The following is a 14,099-nucleotide window of genomic DNA, read 5'->3' as shown; positions in this document are numbered from 1 at the left end:
CTCCACAGTAGAATCAGTTCTTAATTTTTAATATGTATCACATCATATCATGTCCCTGCTTAAAGTACTAAAACAGTTTCCTGTTGTCTTTGAAACCAAAGACAAACTCCTTCCTGTAGCTTATAAAAGTCCTGTGTGACCCAGCTCAGGGTTCCTCCACCTGCTTGCTTCCCTACTCTGTGCAGCCTCTAGGGACTTCTCTCTGCTCCTGACCAAGGGTGGCCTGCCCCCATCCCTTTGCACTTACTTTTTCTTTTTGGAAGACTGTCTCCAGACTTTCCCGTAGCTGGCTCCTTCTTGTCATTAAGACCTAGTCTCCGGTGTCAACTCCAAGAGGCCTTTGGGATCACCAATCTAACATACTACCCCCAGGCACCCTTCATCACATTTGCCCATTTCAGTTTGCTGCATTTCTAATAATCTGAAACTGTAAGTTTCCTCACTTCCATACTGTCATTGTATTGTCTCTGATACCTTTTCTGTGTAGTTTATACAGTAGGTGGTTTGTTTCTTGTTGGATGAAACAGCATTCTGTGTGCTCAGTCGTTTCTGACTCTGTGACCCCATGGACTACAGCACACCAGGCTTCCCTGTCCTTCACTATCTCCCGGAGTTTGCTCAAACTCATGTCCATTGAGTCAGTGATGCCATCCAACCATCTCATCCTCTGTTGCCCCCTTCTCATCCCCTCAAAAATTCAGACAGTGTCTTGGGCCTAGCAATGCCACATGTACCAGTTACTTCACAAATATGAAACAACATATACACAAAATTACTTCAGTTCAGTTCAGTTCAGTTGCTCAGTCGTGTCCGACTCTTTGCGACCCCATGGACTGCAGCACGCCAGGCCTCCCTGTCCATCACCAACACTTGGAGTTACTCAAACTCATGACCATGAGTCGGTGATGCCATCCAACCACCTCATCCTCTGTTACTTAGTGTAATATAGATAGTAATAGAAAACTATTGGACATGGACTTGGTGTCCACGTCCATTGGACTTCCCTGGTGGTCTAGTGGTTAAGAATCCACCTGCCAGTGCAGGGGGCATGGGTTCAATCCCTGGTCTAATAAGATTTCACATGCTGTGGGGCAACTAAGCCCATGTTCCACAACTACTGAGCCCCTGTGCCACAACTACTGAAGCCCACACACACCCTAGAACCCATGCTCCACAACAAGAGAAGCCACGGTAATGAGAAAGCCTTGCACTGCAACTAGAGAAAGCCCATGTGCAGCCACAAAGACCCAGCACAGTCCAAAATTTGAAAAAAGAAAAAACAACTGAATGCAGCACATATGTCCATCAGGATGGAATCGGTGAAATCACTTGTGGTTCATTCATACAATAGTCCTCAGTTCAGTTCAGTTCAGTCGCTCAGTCATGTCCGACTCTTTTCGACCCCATGAATCACAGCATGCCAGGCCTCCCTGTCCATCACCAACTCCCGGAGTTTACCCAAACTCATGTCCATCGAGTCGGTGATGCCATCCAGCCATCTCATCCTCTGTCGTCCCCTTCTCCTCCTGCCCCCAATCTCTCCCATCATCAGGGTCTTTTCCAGTGAGTCAACTTGTCGCATGAGGTGGCCAAAGTATTGCAGTTTCAGCTTCAGCATCAGTCCTTCCAATGAACACCCAGGACTGATCTCCTTTAGATGGACTGGTTGGATCTCCTTGCAGTCCAAGGGACTCTCAAGAGTCTTCTCCAACACCACAGTTCAAAAGCATCAATTCTTTGGTGCTCAGCTTTCTTCACAATTCAACTCTCACATCCATACATGACCACTGGAAAAACCATAGCCTTGACTAGATGGACTTTTTTTGGCAAAATAATGTCTCTGCTTTTTAATATGCTATCTAGGTTGGTCACAACTTACCTTTCAAGGAGTAAGTGTCTTTTAATTTCCTGGCTGCAATTAGCATCCACAGTGATTTTGGAGCCCAAAAAAAATAAAGTCTGACACTGTTTCCACTGTTTCCCCATCTATTTCCCATGAAGTGATGGGACCAGATGCCATGATCTTAGTTTTCTGAATGTTGAGCTCTAAGCCAACTTTTTTACTCTCCTCTTTCACTTTCATCAAGAGGCTTTTTAGTTCCTCTTCACCTTCTGCCATAAGGGTGGTGTCATCTGCATATCCGAGGTTCTTGATATTTCTCCTGGCAATCTTGATTCCAGCTTGTGCTTCATCTAGCCCAGCATTTCTCTTTAAAGTGAAGTCGCTCAGTCATGTCTGACTCTTTGTGACCCCAGGCTCCTCCATCCATTGGATTTTCCAGGCAACAGTACTGGAGTGGGTTGCCATTTCCTTCTCCAGGGGATCTTCCCGACCAAGGGATCAAACCTGGGTCTCCCACATTGCAGGCAGATGCTTTATCCTCTAAGCCACCAGGGAAGCCCCTAGCTCAGCGTTTCTCATGATGTACTCTGCATATAAGTTAAATAAGCAGGGTGACAATATAGTCCTAAGCAGCAGTAAAAGCAATGAAAATCTCTATTGAAAAATGAAATAAAAAAAGAAAAATGAAATGATTTCCAAGATATATTGTTATGTGGAAAAAAAAGCTGAGTGCAAACGACCTGTGCACACACATTCACAGATACACATGCTTATTGGGAAAAAAATAAATAGGATGGAGTACCTTGAAACTAGTGAAAATTCTCACTGATAGGGGATTGAGATGTGTATAGGATTTCTAGTAATATGTTGTGTAGTTTTGACTTTGAACCATAAAATATATGTGCAAAAATACATTTGAAAGAGGGAAAAAATGCTAAAATGGAATAAAAACAAAAGCAAATGAGCCTAACTGCATGTCCAGTTAGTAACAGAACCACACAGATAAAATAAGTCAGGAAACTTTCAAGCTCACTCTCTGGTGGTGCTCCCTTTGTGGGATACATTCTAAGGACAGAAAGAATCGGCTTTACTCTCAGTATGTGTGCTGTTGGTAATGATAGTCCTGAAGTGACTGTGAAGCTACTTTGGGTATACTGCAAGGTAGACTGTATCCAGTAGAAGAGATGAGTAAACGTATCCATATACGGTTGTTGTTGTTGTTAGGAACATCAATGTGGAATGAGGGAAGCTGAGATAGAACTGTGCTGCTGCTGCTGCTGCTAAGTCGCTTCAGTCGTGTCCGACTCTATGTGACCCCATAGATGGCAGCCGACCAGGCTCCGCTGTCCCTGGGATTCTCCAGGCAAGAACACTGGAGTGGGTTGCCATTTCCTTCTCCAGACTGGAATTGGGGATCACAGCATGAATTCTTAAAAAAATAAGATTGCCTAGTTTTGTCCAGTGAGAGTCTAGAAGCAATGACACTCCAGTAGCAAAGAATGTTCCCTGTACCCAGAACTTGGTTCTCAACACCAGTCTCCACTAAAAGGAACCAGAGCTCCTTGGAGAAATGGAAGATTCTAGGTATGGGTCAGGAAAAAAATAGAAGAGGAGCCTGGAGCACCTTGTAGTGTCAGAAAGGAAGGATATGCTTGAAAAGGAAAAGGATGGGGCATGTGAAAGAGACATGGCAGTCAACTGGAAAGAACCAAAGCTAGAACAGTTTGAGCACCCAAAAGGTTATTAAACCTTTTGGAGAGGAGGCACCAGGAAAGGTAATATATATGCAGGCGTTATGTATATATTTCGATCTGGAGGGGATGCACACATGGGTGTATTCACTTTAAAATTCTGTTGAGCTGTATATTGATGATTTATGCCCATTACTGTATGCATGCTGTGGTGCAGTAAAAACTGTCCCCAAAATGACATTTAGATTTTAAGTTGTTGAATAAAAAAAAGTGTCCACCATGACAATTAAGAAAAGACAGCAGGGAAAAGGGAAAGCTCTTTGTAGAGAAATGCCAACTAATAATTGTAGAAACCAAGAAAGCACAAGAAAATCACCATTTTGCAGCCACCAGTGCAATTCATCCAGTTGAACTGATCCAGCTGGGGAGCATCCTTGGGTGGTAAGACCATGAGATGAAGGTTGTTGGGGAAAAGGGAGTCCCTGGGTCTCAAGGTATCACCCAGATGACTTGTGTGTTAGGAAGGGAGAAGGCAGCTTTACTAGGGAGAGACTGAGTGATCAAACTGAGCCTCCCTTACACTGCGTGGGGAGGGACACAGCCTGCCCTGGGTGGCCGCTCTCCTCAGAAGGCGTAAGCTGAATCTTAACCAGCAAGGAAGGAGGCGAATCCAGACCCTGGGACTTGCTATGAGGCCAGTGCCCTGGACTCTTCCAAAAGCATTGTTTCTTGATGGCCAGTGGACAAGGGAGAGCTTGGAGAGGTGAAGGTGGCCTCCCACTTCCTGTCGTCAAAAGCCTGACCCAGTGGTGTTGCCTTTCACCTTGGGCACATGGGTGCCAGGAAGGAAGGAAATGTGTCTTCCAGTCCCCGTGCCACTGACATCACAAGCACTAAAGGGGTGACAGGAGGTGTCTGTAGGGAAGCCAGGCACGGCTTCAGAGTCACAAGCCAGAGCCGTGGCCCAAAGCTCAGAGACGGGGCTGGGGTGAGCTGCAGACATGGACACAAAGCACAGAAACGGCAATGAAAGTGGACAGGTTCCCCAGGGTGTGAGAGATCCAGAGAAGAGATCTGGGGATGGAGCCTCAGGTTCCCCCAAGAGTAGGAGATGGGTGTGTTGGGGGAGAGCCAGAACAGGTGAAAAGTGAAAATGAAAGTCATTTAGTTGTGTCCGACTCTTTCTGACCCCATGGACTGTAGTCCCTGGAATTCTCCAGGCCAGAATATTGGAGTGGGTAGCCTTTCCCTTCTCCAGGGGATCTTCCAAACCCAGGGATCGAACCTAGGTCTCCCTCATTGCAGGCAGATTCCTTCCCAGCTGAGCCACCAGGGAAGCCCAAGAATACTGGAGTGGGTAGCCTGTCCCTTCTCCAGGGGATCTTCCCCATCTAAGAACTGAACCAGGATCTCCTGCATTGCAGGCGGATTCTTTACCAACTGAGCTATCAGGGAAGCCCAGAGCTAGGGGAAGTGGAAGGAAAAGCTGGAGAGGGCAGGCAGAAGAGGTGGCTTGGGGCAGGTCCCCAGTAGCTCTGGGAGGCCGCTCTGGCTGGGCACTGGAGGGGGACAGGGGGACGGGGTGAGCATCTCTCCCGCAGGCTTTCCAAGGCCCAGGGCACAGAGGCCGCCATGGCCTTCGCACCTCCTGCTGGCAGGGCCTGACCCGTCCTGAGCAGCACTTGTCAGACCTACTGGACCTGTTGAGGCTGGCTTTTGTCCAGGCCTGCGTGGAAAGCAAGGCTCCAGCAAGTTGTGCACGCAGCTGATCTTTGCCTGGGTGTTTTCCAGCTCAGCGAGCCCCACCCCAAAGGAAATGCTGCTTTCCTCTGAGCCCGCCCCTCCGCCAGTGTGCCCATGGCAAGTGGCACCACAGGCATCTTATTCCAGGTGCCAGACCGTTGCTGTCTGGGGCCACTTCAGCTGGGCATTTCACTCGCCCTGCCATCTCCTAGTGGGGCTGTTTCCCTCCACGAGGAGGAGAGAGTGGTCTCAGGCCAGGGGATGGAGGAGGGTAATGGGGGGGGTCAGTGCCCACCTCTGGGGTAGACACTTGGCTCAAGGGGCACAGTGCTGGCCATAAAGATTCCAGCCCCCGTGGAAGGATATTGCAGCATTTGGAGCCTGTGGGGTACATGGGGCCACCCCGCCCCCAGAACCTAAGGACAAAGGCAGGGCGCAGCCCGTGGCCATTCTATCCTCTTGTGATGGCACAAGGCCTAGACCAGAGACTCCATGGCCCCTTCCCACCTGGGCCTCCCATCTCTCATCCCAGCACCTCTTCCCTGTCTCCCCTGCACCCCCTGTAGCTACACACTCCTGCCCAGACAAGCTTCTGGAACCAGGGGTCTCCAGTCACTGGCAAGAACTTTCCCCCTCTCTACCATGCAGCGGCTTCTTGCCCTAAAACATCGCCAATGACCTTCTTGTTAGCTTGAGGCTGCTCTCTCTTTTGCTTCTTGGCAGCACTAGACACTCCGCACCCTGGCTGGAGGTGCCTTCCTGGCCTCTGACACCAAGCTCTCCCTGTGGCCTTGCGTCTGCGGAGGCGCCTCGGCCTCTGCAGTGTCTCCAGTTGGTAAGTCCTCCCAGGTCCAGTCCTGTCCCCTCTTTCTTCGGTCATGCTCTCTGGGAAGTAATTTCATGCATCCTCGCAGTGTCTGGGACATTGTGACTGCAGGCCCTCCAGAACGTTGTGCAAAGCCGCACAGGGCCGCGGAATCGGACCCGTTGGTCCTGTCAGCAAGGCACCTGCTATACACCGGGGAGACGCCACTCCTGTCTCCATGGGCAGCCTGAGGTCCCCAATGTGCCCAGCAGATGGCTCCTAGCCACCACGGGGTTGCCACTGCTCAGTCGGGAGGCACACAAGACTCACGAGCTGTCTCTTGTGTCTGTCGACAAGACCCGTCTGCACATGTCAGCCCTCCCCGAGGACCCGGCCTTCCTGAGAGTTGCCCTCTCCCTTCTATAGACCACCCAAGCCCCCAACAAAATGATGGAGGCACCCGGTTCTGAGCATCCAAAAGGGACAGCGTTTATTTGCTGGGGCAGCTGAGGAGGAAGCTACACTAGAGGACGGGAAGGTGCTCCGTGCTGGCTGTGACCGAGGGGTTCGGTGGAAGCTGCAGGCAGCCATCTTCTGATCCTGAGGTAGAGGCCTGGGATGAAGCAGACACTGCAGAGTGCAGAGGGGAGGTAGGAAGAAACTGGGTATTTGGGGAAATCGTTTATCTGCTGCCAATACCCCTGGACTTCTCAGTTTCGCAAACCAATACCTTTCCTTTATTGCTTAAACCAATGTCCTGTAATGGTTAAATCAATGATGGAGAAACCAAAAGCAGCTCAGCTAATAGAGTTCCTTTCAGGTCAAAGTCTCACTTGCACTGCTAAGTGTGACTGAAAAGGTCAATATAAAATTTCCTGACTGCAAAGAAATGAGCGTGTAGGGAAGTCTATTGCATGGGCCCTGTGGCAGCGCATGCCCAGCTCCTGGGTGGAGCCATGGACTTCCACCTGCTCTTCAAAGCCTTTGGTCCTCGAGCCACTGTCCGTCCTCCCCACCTGGGGACCCAGCACTTACCCATGAGGCTCAGGCTGGAGGGCGGCCCAGGTGCCCTCCTCCGAGGAGCAGGTGCCTAGACGATCTCTATGGCCCACCCCCAGTTTCCACCCCCACCCTCTCAGACAGTGAGTGGTGTGCACATTGGGAGGCCCTGTCCACATGTGGCAGAGGATGGGCAAAGGGCACAGGGGCCTGCTCAAGTCACCTCCAGACCGTCGCCTGTCATCTCTAAAGGTCATGGACCGCTCATGTCTGGGAGGAGACAAGCAGAAGGGGTGCCCAGAGAAAAGCTGTGACACTAAGGGCCAGGACACTTCATCTCTGGGCCACGCTTGGCCATCACTCAGCATTTGGCCTCAGTTTGTATCTGGGACACAGGGGTAGGATGCCTGCAGACTCCTGACCCCAGGCTTTGGAGCTAAAGGAAACTGAGAGAGTCTCAAGAGCAGCCCTCACTGGGCAGAGTTGACAGCTGGGGACAAACGCTGCACAGGGACTTGCCTAAGGTCACTCCCCAGAGCCAGGTGACATCCCAGACTCCCCAGCCCGCCTTCCGTTTGAATGCACACTGGTTGCAGCCACTAAGGGGGCCCAAGGCTGGCCGTCACCTGACCTCTTGCCAATGCCGGATCTGTCAAGGATAAGGTAACTGGATTGGGCATTAGGGGCTAGCTGCTTCCCCTTCCAGGCCTGGAAAAGGTATTGCTCGAGGGTTTCTCCTCGGCTAAACCTGGAATGTCCATGGCCACCCCTCAGAACCCATCTGAACGACCCTTTACTCCCTCTCACCCTGAAGCACTTCTGGAAGCTGGCTGAACTCAGAATCTGGCTCCTCACCTTCCCCGCTAGGAGCCTCAGCTGTCTCACCTTTTGTGCAACATGTGGGAGCCAACCCGGGTCAAGAGCTTTGAGGGGGCCTGGCACCTAACATGAGCCAGATACAGGTACCCGGGTACCCGCCAGGCAGTATTATGAGCCAAGTTGCAATACAAGAAGACATTTAATGCTACATGCAGCTTGTGGCCCGGCCAGGCTCCTCCCCACACTCCGAGAATCCTACTTGGAGAACCCCTTCTCCATAGCTTCAGTCGCTTCAGGGTGCAGGAAGCGGCCAGCCAAGCGTTCAATGTCATCCAGCGTCAGGCGGCTCAGGGACCGCTCATAATCCTGAAGAGAGAAAGCCAGAAGGATTCAGGGGCACGGCTGTGGGGGGGGCGCCCGCTGGGACAGAGGCAGGTGGGCAGGACGCGGAGGTCCTGGGCCACGCTTCTCACCCTCTGGAGTTGATCGAGGACTCTGCTGGCATCAGCGGCGCTGAAGTGCCGGGCCAGGACTCTGGAAATGAGCGGCCAGGCGGCGGGTGGTGGGGCCGGGGCCTCGGCCGTTTTCTGCGCAGTGCTTTCTTCCAGTAACAACTTCTCCAGAGGTTTGACCACTAGGTTGAGCTTGGAATTCGGCCCGATGCTGTAATCGGAGAGTCTTTTCCCATCTGTCCGAGAGAGAGAGAGACTGATGGAGCTGTGGCCCACGGTCGCACTGCCCACGGCACTGTGAGGCCTCTGGGAGCCTAGGCGAAGTGCCGCGGTGGCCTTCCAGTGTAGGGGGATCACCTAGCCAGAGCCCCCTCCACCTACACTTCTGCCTGGGCTGGACGCCCCATCCCCTGGCTTCCCGCGGGTCTCCCCCGGAGTCCCCTCTCCCTGGTTACCTGCCAGGGCCTTGCCCTTGAACAGTAGCCGCTGCTGGCGGACCGGGATGTTCAGCTTCTCGGAGACCAGATGTTTCAGCGTGGACACCAGCTCGTCCTCCGACACCTGTCCCAGCCAAGAAAGGTGGACGGGGGGGTGAGGCCGCGGCCCGCGCGGAGGGCGGCTCTCCCGACCTTTCCCGGGACGGCCGGCCCACCCGGTCCGTCCCCGCCCTCGGCCTGATCCCGCAACCGCAGGGCCGACCGCGCGACCCAGTCCGGCGATGCTACCTGAAGGCTGCACTCGCGGCCCTGGAGTGCCTTTACCGTTAGCTGCATGGCGGCCGCCGAGGCGTCCACTCGGGCTGGCGCGCACCCCAACGGCCCGCCGCCGCGCGCCGCCGCCCCGGCCTCGCGCCGGAACCGCCCGCCACCGCCGGAAGCCTCGCGAGGGGCGCGCCCGGCGTCGCGGCCCCGCCCCCGGCGTCGCGGCCCCGCCCCCCCAACCTGGACCGTCCTCCGCGGTCCCCCGGGGACGGAGCCCGGAAGCCCGCGGAGATGGGAAAGAGTGGAGGGACGAGTCGGGCCAGCTCGCAGGAGTTGGGGAGCTGGGCCCGGGGAGACGGCGGGCCGGGAGTTCGCGCGCCCACGCCCGCGGGCAGAGCAGGTCAACGCTGATGCCCATCCCATCCCCTGCCTCTCAGGAGCCCGCAGAAGACCCGGCCCCGCTGAACTCGCTTCGCCAACCGCCGGCCTCCTTTTTAGTCCACTGTGGAAAACAAACTGAGCTTGGGATCTGGCGGGGCAGTCAGGCCTCTGCTCTTCCCACTGCTCCTTTTAGAACAGAGATACAGCTCTCAGAGGCGATGCAGGGGCTGCTGCTAAGTCACGTCAGTCGTGTCTGACTCTGTGTGACCCCATAGACGGAAGCCCACCAGGGTCCCCCGTCCCTGGGATTCTCCAGGCAAGAACACTGGAGTGGGTTGCCATTTCCTTCTCCAATGTGTGAAAGTGAAAGTGAAGTTGCTCAGTCGTGTCCGACCCTTAGCGACCCCACGGACTGCAGCCTACCAGGCTCCTCCATCCATGGGATTTTCTAGGCAAGAGTACTGGAGTGGCTTGCCATTGCCTTCTCCGGATGCAGGGGCGAAGAGGGCTAAATCTGGCCAGAGGTCACTTTGTCGCCCAAGCCAGCCCTCCACCCTGGCCCACTCCTACCTGGCCACACCACACCTTTCCTTCCCCGACCTGCAGGCCTCAGAGGGTAAAGACAGCAAGGGACCCAAGCTTGCTTCTCTGTTTTATTGAAATATATTTTCTGGGCAGTGCCCGCCTACAGAATTCAGCATGGCCTCTTTGGTACTGAAAGCTGGAGAATAAAAAACGAGTAAAAAAAATAAGCCTGGATTTTTTTTTCCGAGTGCATAGTGCATGAGAACTAAAGGCCTTTGGTACACAAGAATGGTGGGGACAGTTGGTGGAGGTTGGGGGCTAGGGGTGCCTGCAGAAGCTTGACCCAGGGGGCCTCAGGGAACGGTGCACACGCTGCTATAGATGAAGTGGCCAATTACTAAGGCCAGCATCTCCGAGGTGCCGCTAAGTGCCACAAGGAAAGGGGCCTGGGAGGCGTAGTCAGCCTGGAGGCGGCGGAGGGACAGCTGCAGCATGGCCAAGGCCAGCAGGCTGTTCTGCACCCCCACCTCGATGCTGACAGTCCGCCGCTGGGCCACTGGCAGCTTCAGGCATGTGGCCAGGCCGTAGCCCACCAGGAGGCCAACCAGGGGCACCGTGAAGCCCACCAAAACGATGGGCAGCCTGACGCCTGCCAGGATGAAGACCCCCATGCGGTAGGCCAGGAAGAGGCCACCCAGGAGCAGCACAAAGCTGAAGGGCTTGATGACATGCAGCAGTAGCTGTGAGAACTTGGGAAGCTTGGACTTGATTACCACGCCTGCTGCGATGGGGATGGCAATGAACAGCAGGGTCCCCAGGATCTTGGAAATGGGCACATGGAGTGTTTCATGGATGCTGAGCAGGCGACTGTAGATGGCCGAGGACAGCGGCAGGAATCCAGTGGCAGCCAGTGTTGAGATGAAAGTCATAGAGATGGCCAGAGTGACGTCCCCTCCAAGGAGGAGGCTGAAGAGGTAGCTCCCCCCGCCGCCAGGCGACGAGCAAGTGATGATGAGGCCCAGAGCCAGGGCCTTGGGCAGCATGAAGACCTTAGCCATCAGAAAAGCATAGAAGGGCATGACTAGAAACTGGCCCAGAAGGCCAAGCAGCATGGGCTGGGGGTTCTGCAAGAGCCCCTTCAGCACCTCGAGCTCCACTTTGCACCCAAATGAACACTTATTGACGAAGATAAGAGGCAGGAGCAAGTAGAGGATTGGGTTCTCTGAGAAGTGGACCAGGTCAGTGCCGAGGGTAGTGGGAGTGTCTTCAGCGGGTGAGACCTTGATGCAGAAATCTCTCCGCTCCTCAATCAGCCTGGGCGGGGTCTCGCGGGGGTCCGTGAGCTGGATGTGGAGTGGGGCTATCCCAGGCAGGCCCGAGCGGATGCTTACCACGAAGCTGCCACTGCCGCCCCAGGCTATGGCACTCACATTCTTGATGGTCAGCACCTCTGGGTCCAGGGAGGTGACCCTCAGCATGGGGCTGGGTCCCGTCCCGTTGCCCTGGCCTTGGTACTGGCTTGTGATCACAATGATGCCCTCGCTCTCTTCTGGGAACTCAAACTCCATCACAGAGCCATCTCCAATGCTCAGGTAGCGGCCCCTGGTCAGGGGCATGGGATGGCCCAGAACCGGGCTGAGACTGGCACTGGCTGTTCCCCGGGCCTCCCACAGCAGGCTGACAAGCAGCAGAGTGGCCCTGAGCATGCTTTGGGGGCCCGTGCAACCAGTGCCCCTTTCTGGGCCAGGCCACTGCAGGGAGCAGCCTTCGCCACTCCTAAACACCATGGCTCCTTCCGAAGGGTGGGGCGTGCAGGCCCTCTGCAGCTTAGGAGACAAGCCCTGCTGGTGCCTTTGGGTGGTCCTGAGAAGGGTCCATGGGCAAGGCCTGGCGCTGGGCTGCCTTTCTTGATGGTAGAGCTCTTCCTGAGAAGAGAAGGGACATGGTGGTGGCTGGTGAGGGAGAGCAGCTGTGAGCCTGGGAGCATGACCGAGAAGCCCACTGCTGGGAGACTCAGCAGGGTCCCTTGCTGCAAGCCTGGGGATGGAAAGGGAATGCCTAGTGCTGGCCCTTGAGTGCCATTCGGGTGTCCCTTCCCCAGTCACGACTCCCTCAGGGTTCCCCAGAAGGGTCACTGACAGGTAGGACTTCACCTTTGGCCTGCTGATTTGGGCTGATTTCCACAATTCAGAGATGGCCTGACACCAGGGGATCAGCCATGATCAGTCACCAGGGAGATCCAGTCCCAATCTTGTCACCACTAGCCTGTGCCCCACTTGCTTTGAGGCACAGTTGCGGCAGTACCACAACCAGGAGGAAATCTCTGAAGGATGGCCCAGGGATGCCCAGGAAGCAGGCCCAAAGAGAGCAGGCCAGCTCACGGCATCTGAGTGTCATCTGACTAGCAGAGAGCAGCCGGCAAAGTGGTGTGGGCAGCGGGTGACCCCTGGGTCAAAGGCCCCATGTGCTGATGTTCACCACTGCCATGTGAATGGTGCTGCTGTGTGTGGCCATCTGGCCTGCCTAGCTGCTGACAGGGGCAAGATGGAGGTTCTGGGAGGAAGCAGGTTCCTCTCTCCCCAGGGAAGTTGCCAGAAGGGGCAGCAGAAAGGGATCAGATAGGGCCACGTGTCTACTGGGAGGTTTCTCCCCTTTCTGTCAGAGCTTTCACTCCCCTGGAAGACCCAGAATTGGAGCTCCTGGAGCCATTGTGCCATCTGAGAGGCTCTGCTCAGAGTTCAGGGACTCCTCCCATGCCCACGTGGACCCCTACCAGAGCCTAGAACTACCCTTGAGGAGTGTTTCTAGAGGGGTGGGCTGCCTCAACGGGAAAGAAGGACGTTTGCCTCTTTCCACTTCTCAATTTGGGCAGCCTGCACCCTATTGTCCTGCAGGAACTGGGGCAACCAAGATGAGGACACAGTAATTTTTCATCCTTACTGTTGGCGGACTCATGCCTGGCATTGTCCGAGTCTTGGAAGAGACCCCTGCGTCTCTAGATCCTATCAGGGGTAGTCTCATTTGAGACTGGGGAGCAGTGTAAGTAGGTGGTGGAGGGCTGGTTCAGCAGAAGGCTCATCCCTGGGAAAGTCATCCTCTACCACCCTGGGATGCTATAGCCTCTCCTGGCTTGGCATTTGGGTCACTTACCCTGGAGGCTTTGATCCAGCCTTGGGTCTCACCGCTGAAGAGGGAGGCAGGAAAACCAGAGGGAGCAGGAGAAGTACAGTGGAGGGGACTCACAGGGAAGAAACGAAGGCACCTGGGACTGAAGCCACCGGTCTGGTGTGAACCAGTTCAGAAGACAGAGGAGGTGAAGGGCCATGCACCCCATCGTTCCAGTACCGCTGGTGGCTTTGAGTCACTGTGTGGGGGATCTGGCCCTGATCCCACCATTTCTGCTTGAGGTGCCAGGAGAGTTTGGGCAGATACGCCCCAAGAGGAGGGAGGGAACCCCCGGGTCAGCAGCTTTTCCCACACTGGCCGAGTGTTCGGTGTCAGTGCAGTTGGCAGTGCTGACCCGGGGCTCCTCCCTACCTGGGAGTCCGGAAGTTGTCGGACAGGGCAGATCAGAGCTCGGGCAGAAATTGGGGAGGGAGGCGGGGAGGAGCGCTCTGCAGCCAGCAGGCCGGCGACCCGCCCGGGCGCCCCTGGATCCCTCACGCCACTCCCGGTCCCCGCAGCTGCACGAACGCCCGGCGGCGACCCTTCTCCGCGGCACCCGGCCGCCACAGCAAGCGAGGGCGGAAACCGGCTGGAGTCAGAAGCCGCCTTCCGCCCGCCCTTCCGGCCTGAGGCTCTCACCTGCCTCCGCGGCCCGGAAACTCGGCGCGGGAGCCAGCGCCTGCCGGGCCGGTGGACGCCCGCGAGCAGGCCAGCCGGGGCCCCGCCCCGAGCCCGACGAAGCACCGCCTCCGCCTCCGCCCCACGCTCCCGCCCCGCCTACCTTACGGCGGCCCCCCTCACCTCCCATCGTCGGGGAGGGTCCAGACCGGGTGTGACGTAACACGGGAGCGACGAGTCTGCGCTGCGCGCGCCGGCCTGGCCGCCTTCCGGGTCGCGGTGGGTCGGTGCTGGGAGCTATCTCGTGTGGCTGGCGAGACGCGTATCCCAGTCTTCTGTGGTCGCTGCCGGGTCGAC

The 14,099-nt window shown here is 55.6% G+C and overlaps 2 protein-coding genes across 5 annotated transcripts; both read right to left on the bottom strand.

Annotated features, from left to right (window-relative positions):
* Positions 1–6,546: 6,546 nt before the first annotated feature.
* On the bottom strand, positions 6,547–9,236 carry UBL4A (ubiquitin like 4A). 3 transcript variants are annotated; one of them, XR_016036976.1, is made up of 5 exons: positions 9,078–9,236; positions 8,808–8,913; positions 8,374–8,588; positions 7,967–8,266; positions 6,547–6,712 (listed from the first exon to the last, which is right to left on the bottom strand). XR_016036976.1 is itself a non-coding variant. In XM_055438383.2 (5 exons), exons 1-5 carry the CDS (start codon positions 9,123–9,125, stop codon positions 6,601–6,603), a joined length of 588 nt encoding a protein of 195 aa, XP_055294358.2. In that variant the 5' UTR covers positions 9,126–9,236; the 3' UTR covers positions 6,547–6,600. The 3 variants fall into 3 exon arrangements, 2 of the variants coding, with proteins under 2 accessions (XP_055294358.2, XP_055294359.2); XM_055438383.2 differs by having other exon boundaries at positions 8,160–8,266; XM_055438384.2 differs by having other exon boundaries at positions 8,160–8,266; positions 9,114–9,236.
* Positions 9,237–10,055: 819 nt separating this feature from the next.
* Positions 10,056–13,883, bottom strand: SLC10A3 (solute carrier family 10 member 3). Of its 2 annotated transcripts, none has more exons than XM_055438382.2 (2): positions 13,764–13,883; positions 10,056–11,884 (listed from the first exon to the last, which is right to left on the bottom strand). In XM_055438382.2, exon 2 carries the CDS (start codon positions 11,744–11,746, stop codon positions 10,313–10,315), a length of 1,434 nt encoding a protein of 477 aa, XP_055294357.1. In that variant the 5' UTR covers positions 11,747–11,884; positions 13,764–13,883; the 3' UTR covers positions 10,056–10,312. The 2 variants fall into 2 exon arrangements, with proteins under 2 accessions (XP_055294357.1, XP_055294356.1); XM_055438381.2 differs by lacking the exon at positions 13,764–13,883 and adding an exon at positions 13,110–13,757.
* Positions 13,884–14,099: the final 216 nt, after the last annotated feature.

The sequence above is a fragment of the Moschus berezovskii genome, chromosome X (genome assembly GCF_049115385.1).
Source record: "Moschus berezovskii isolate FMDL1 chromosome X, NW_MosBer_1.0, whole genome shotgun sequence".
Classification (NCBI taxonomy): Eukaryota; Metazoa; Chordata; class Mammalia; order Artiodactyla; family Moschidae; genus Moschus; species Moschus berezovskii.
The sequence above is the reverse complement of the archived record's forward strand: the minus strand, read 5'-3'. Positions and strand labels throughout refer to the sequence as shown.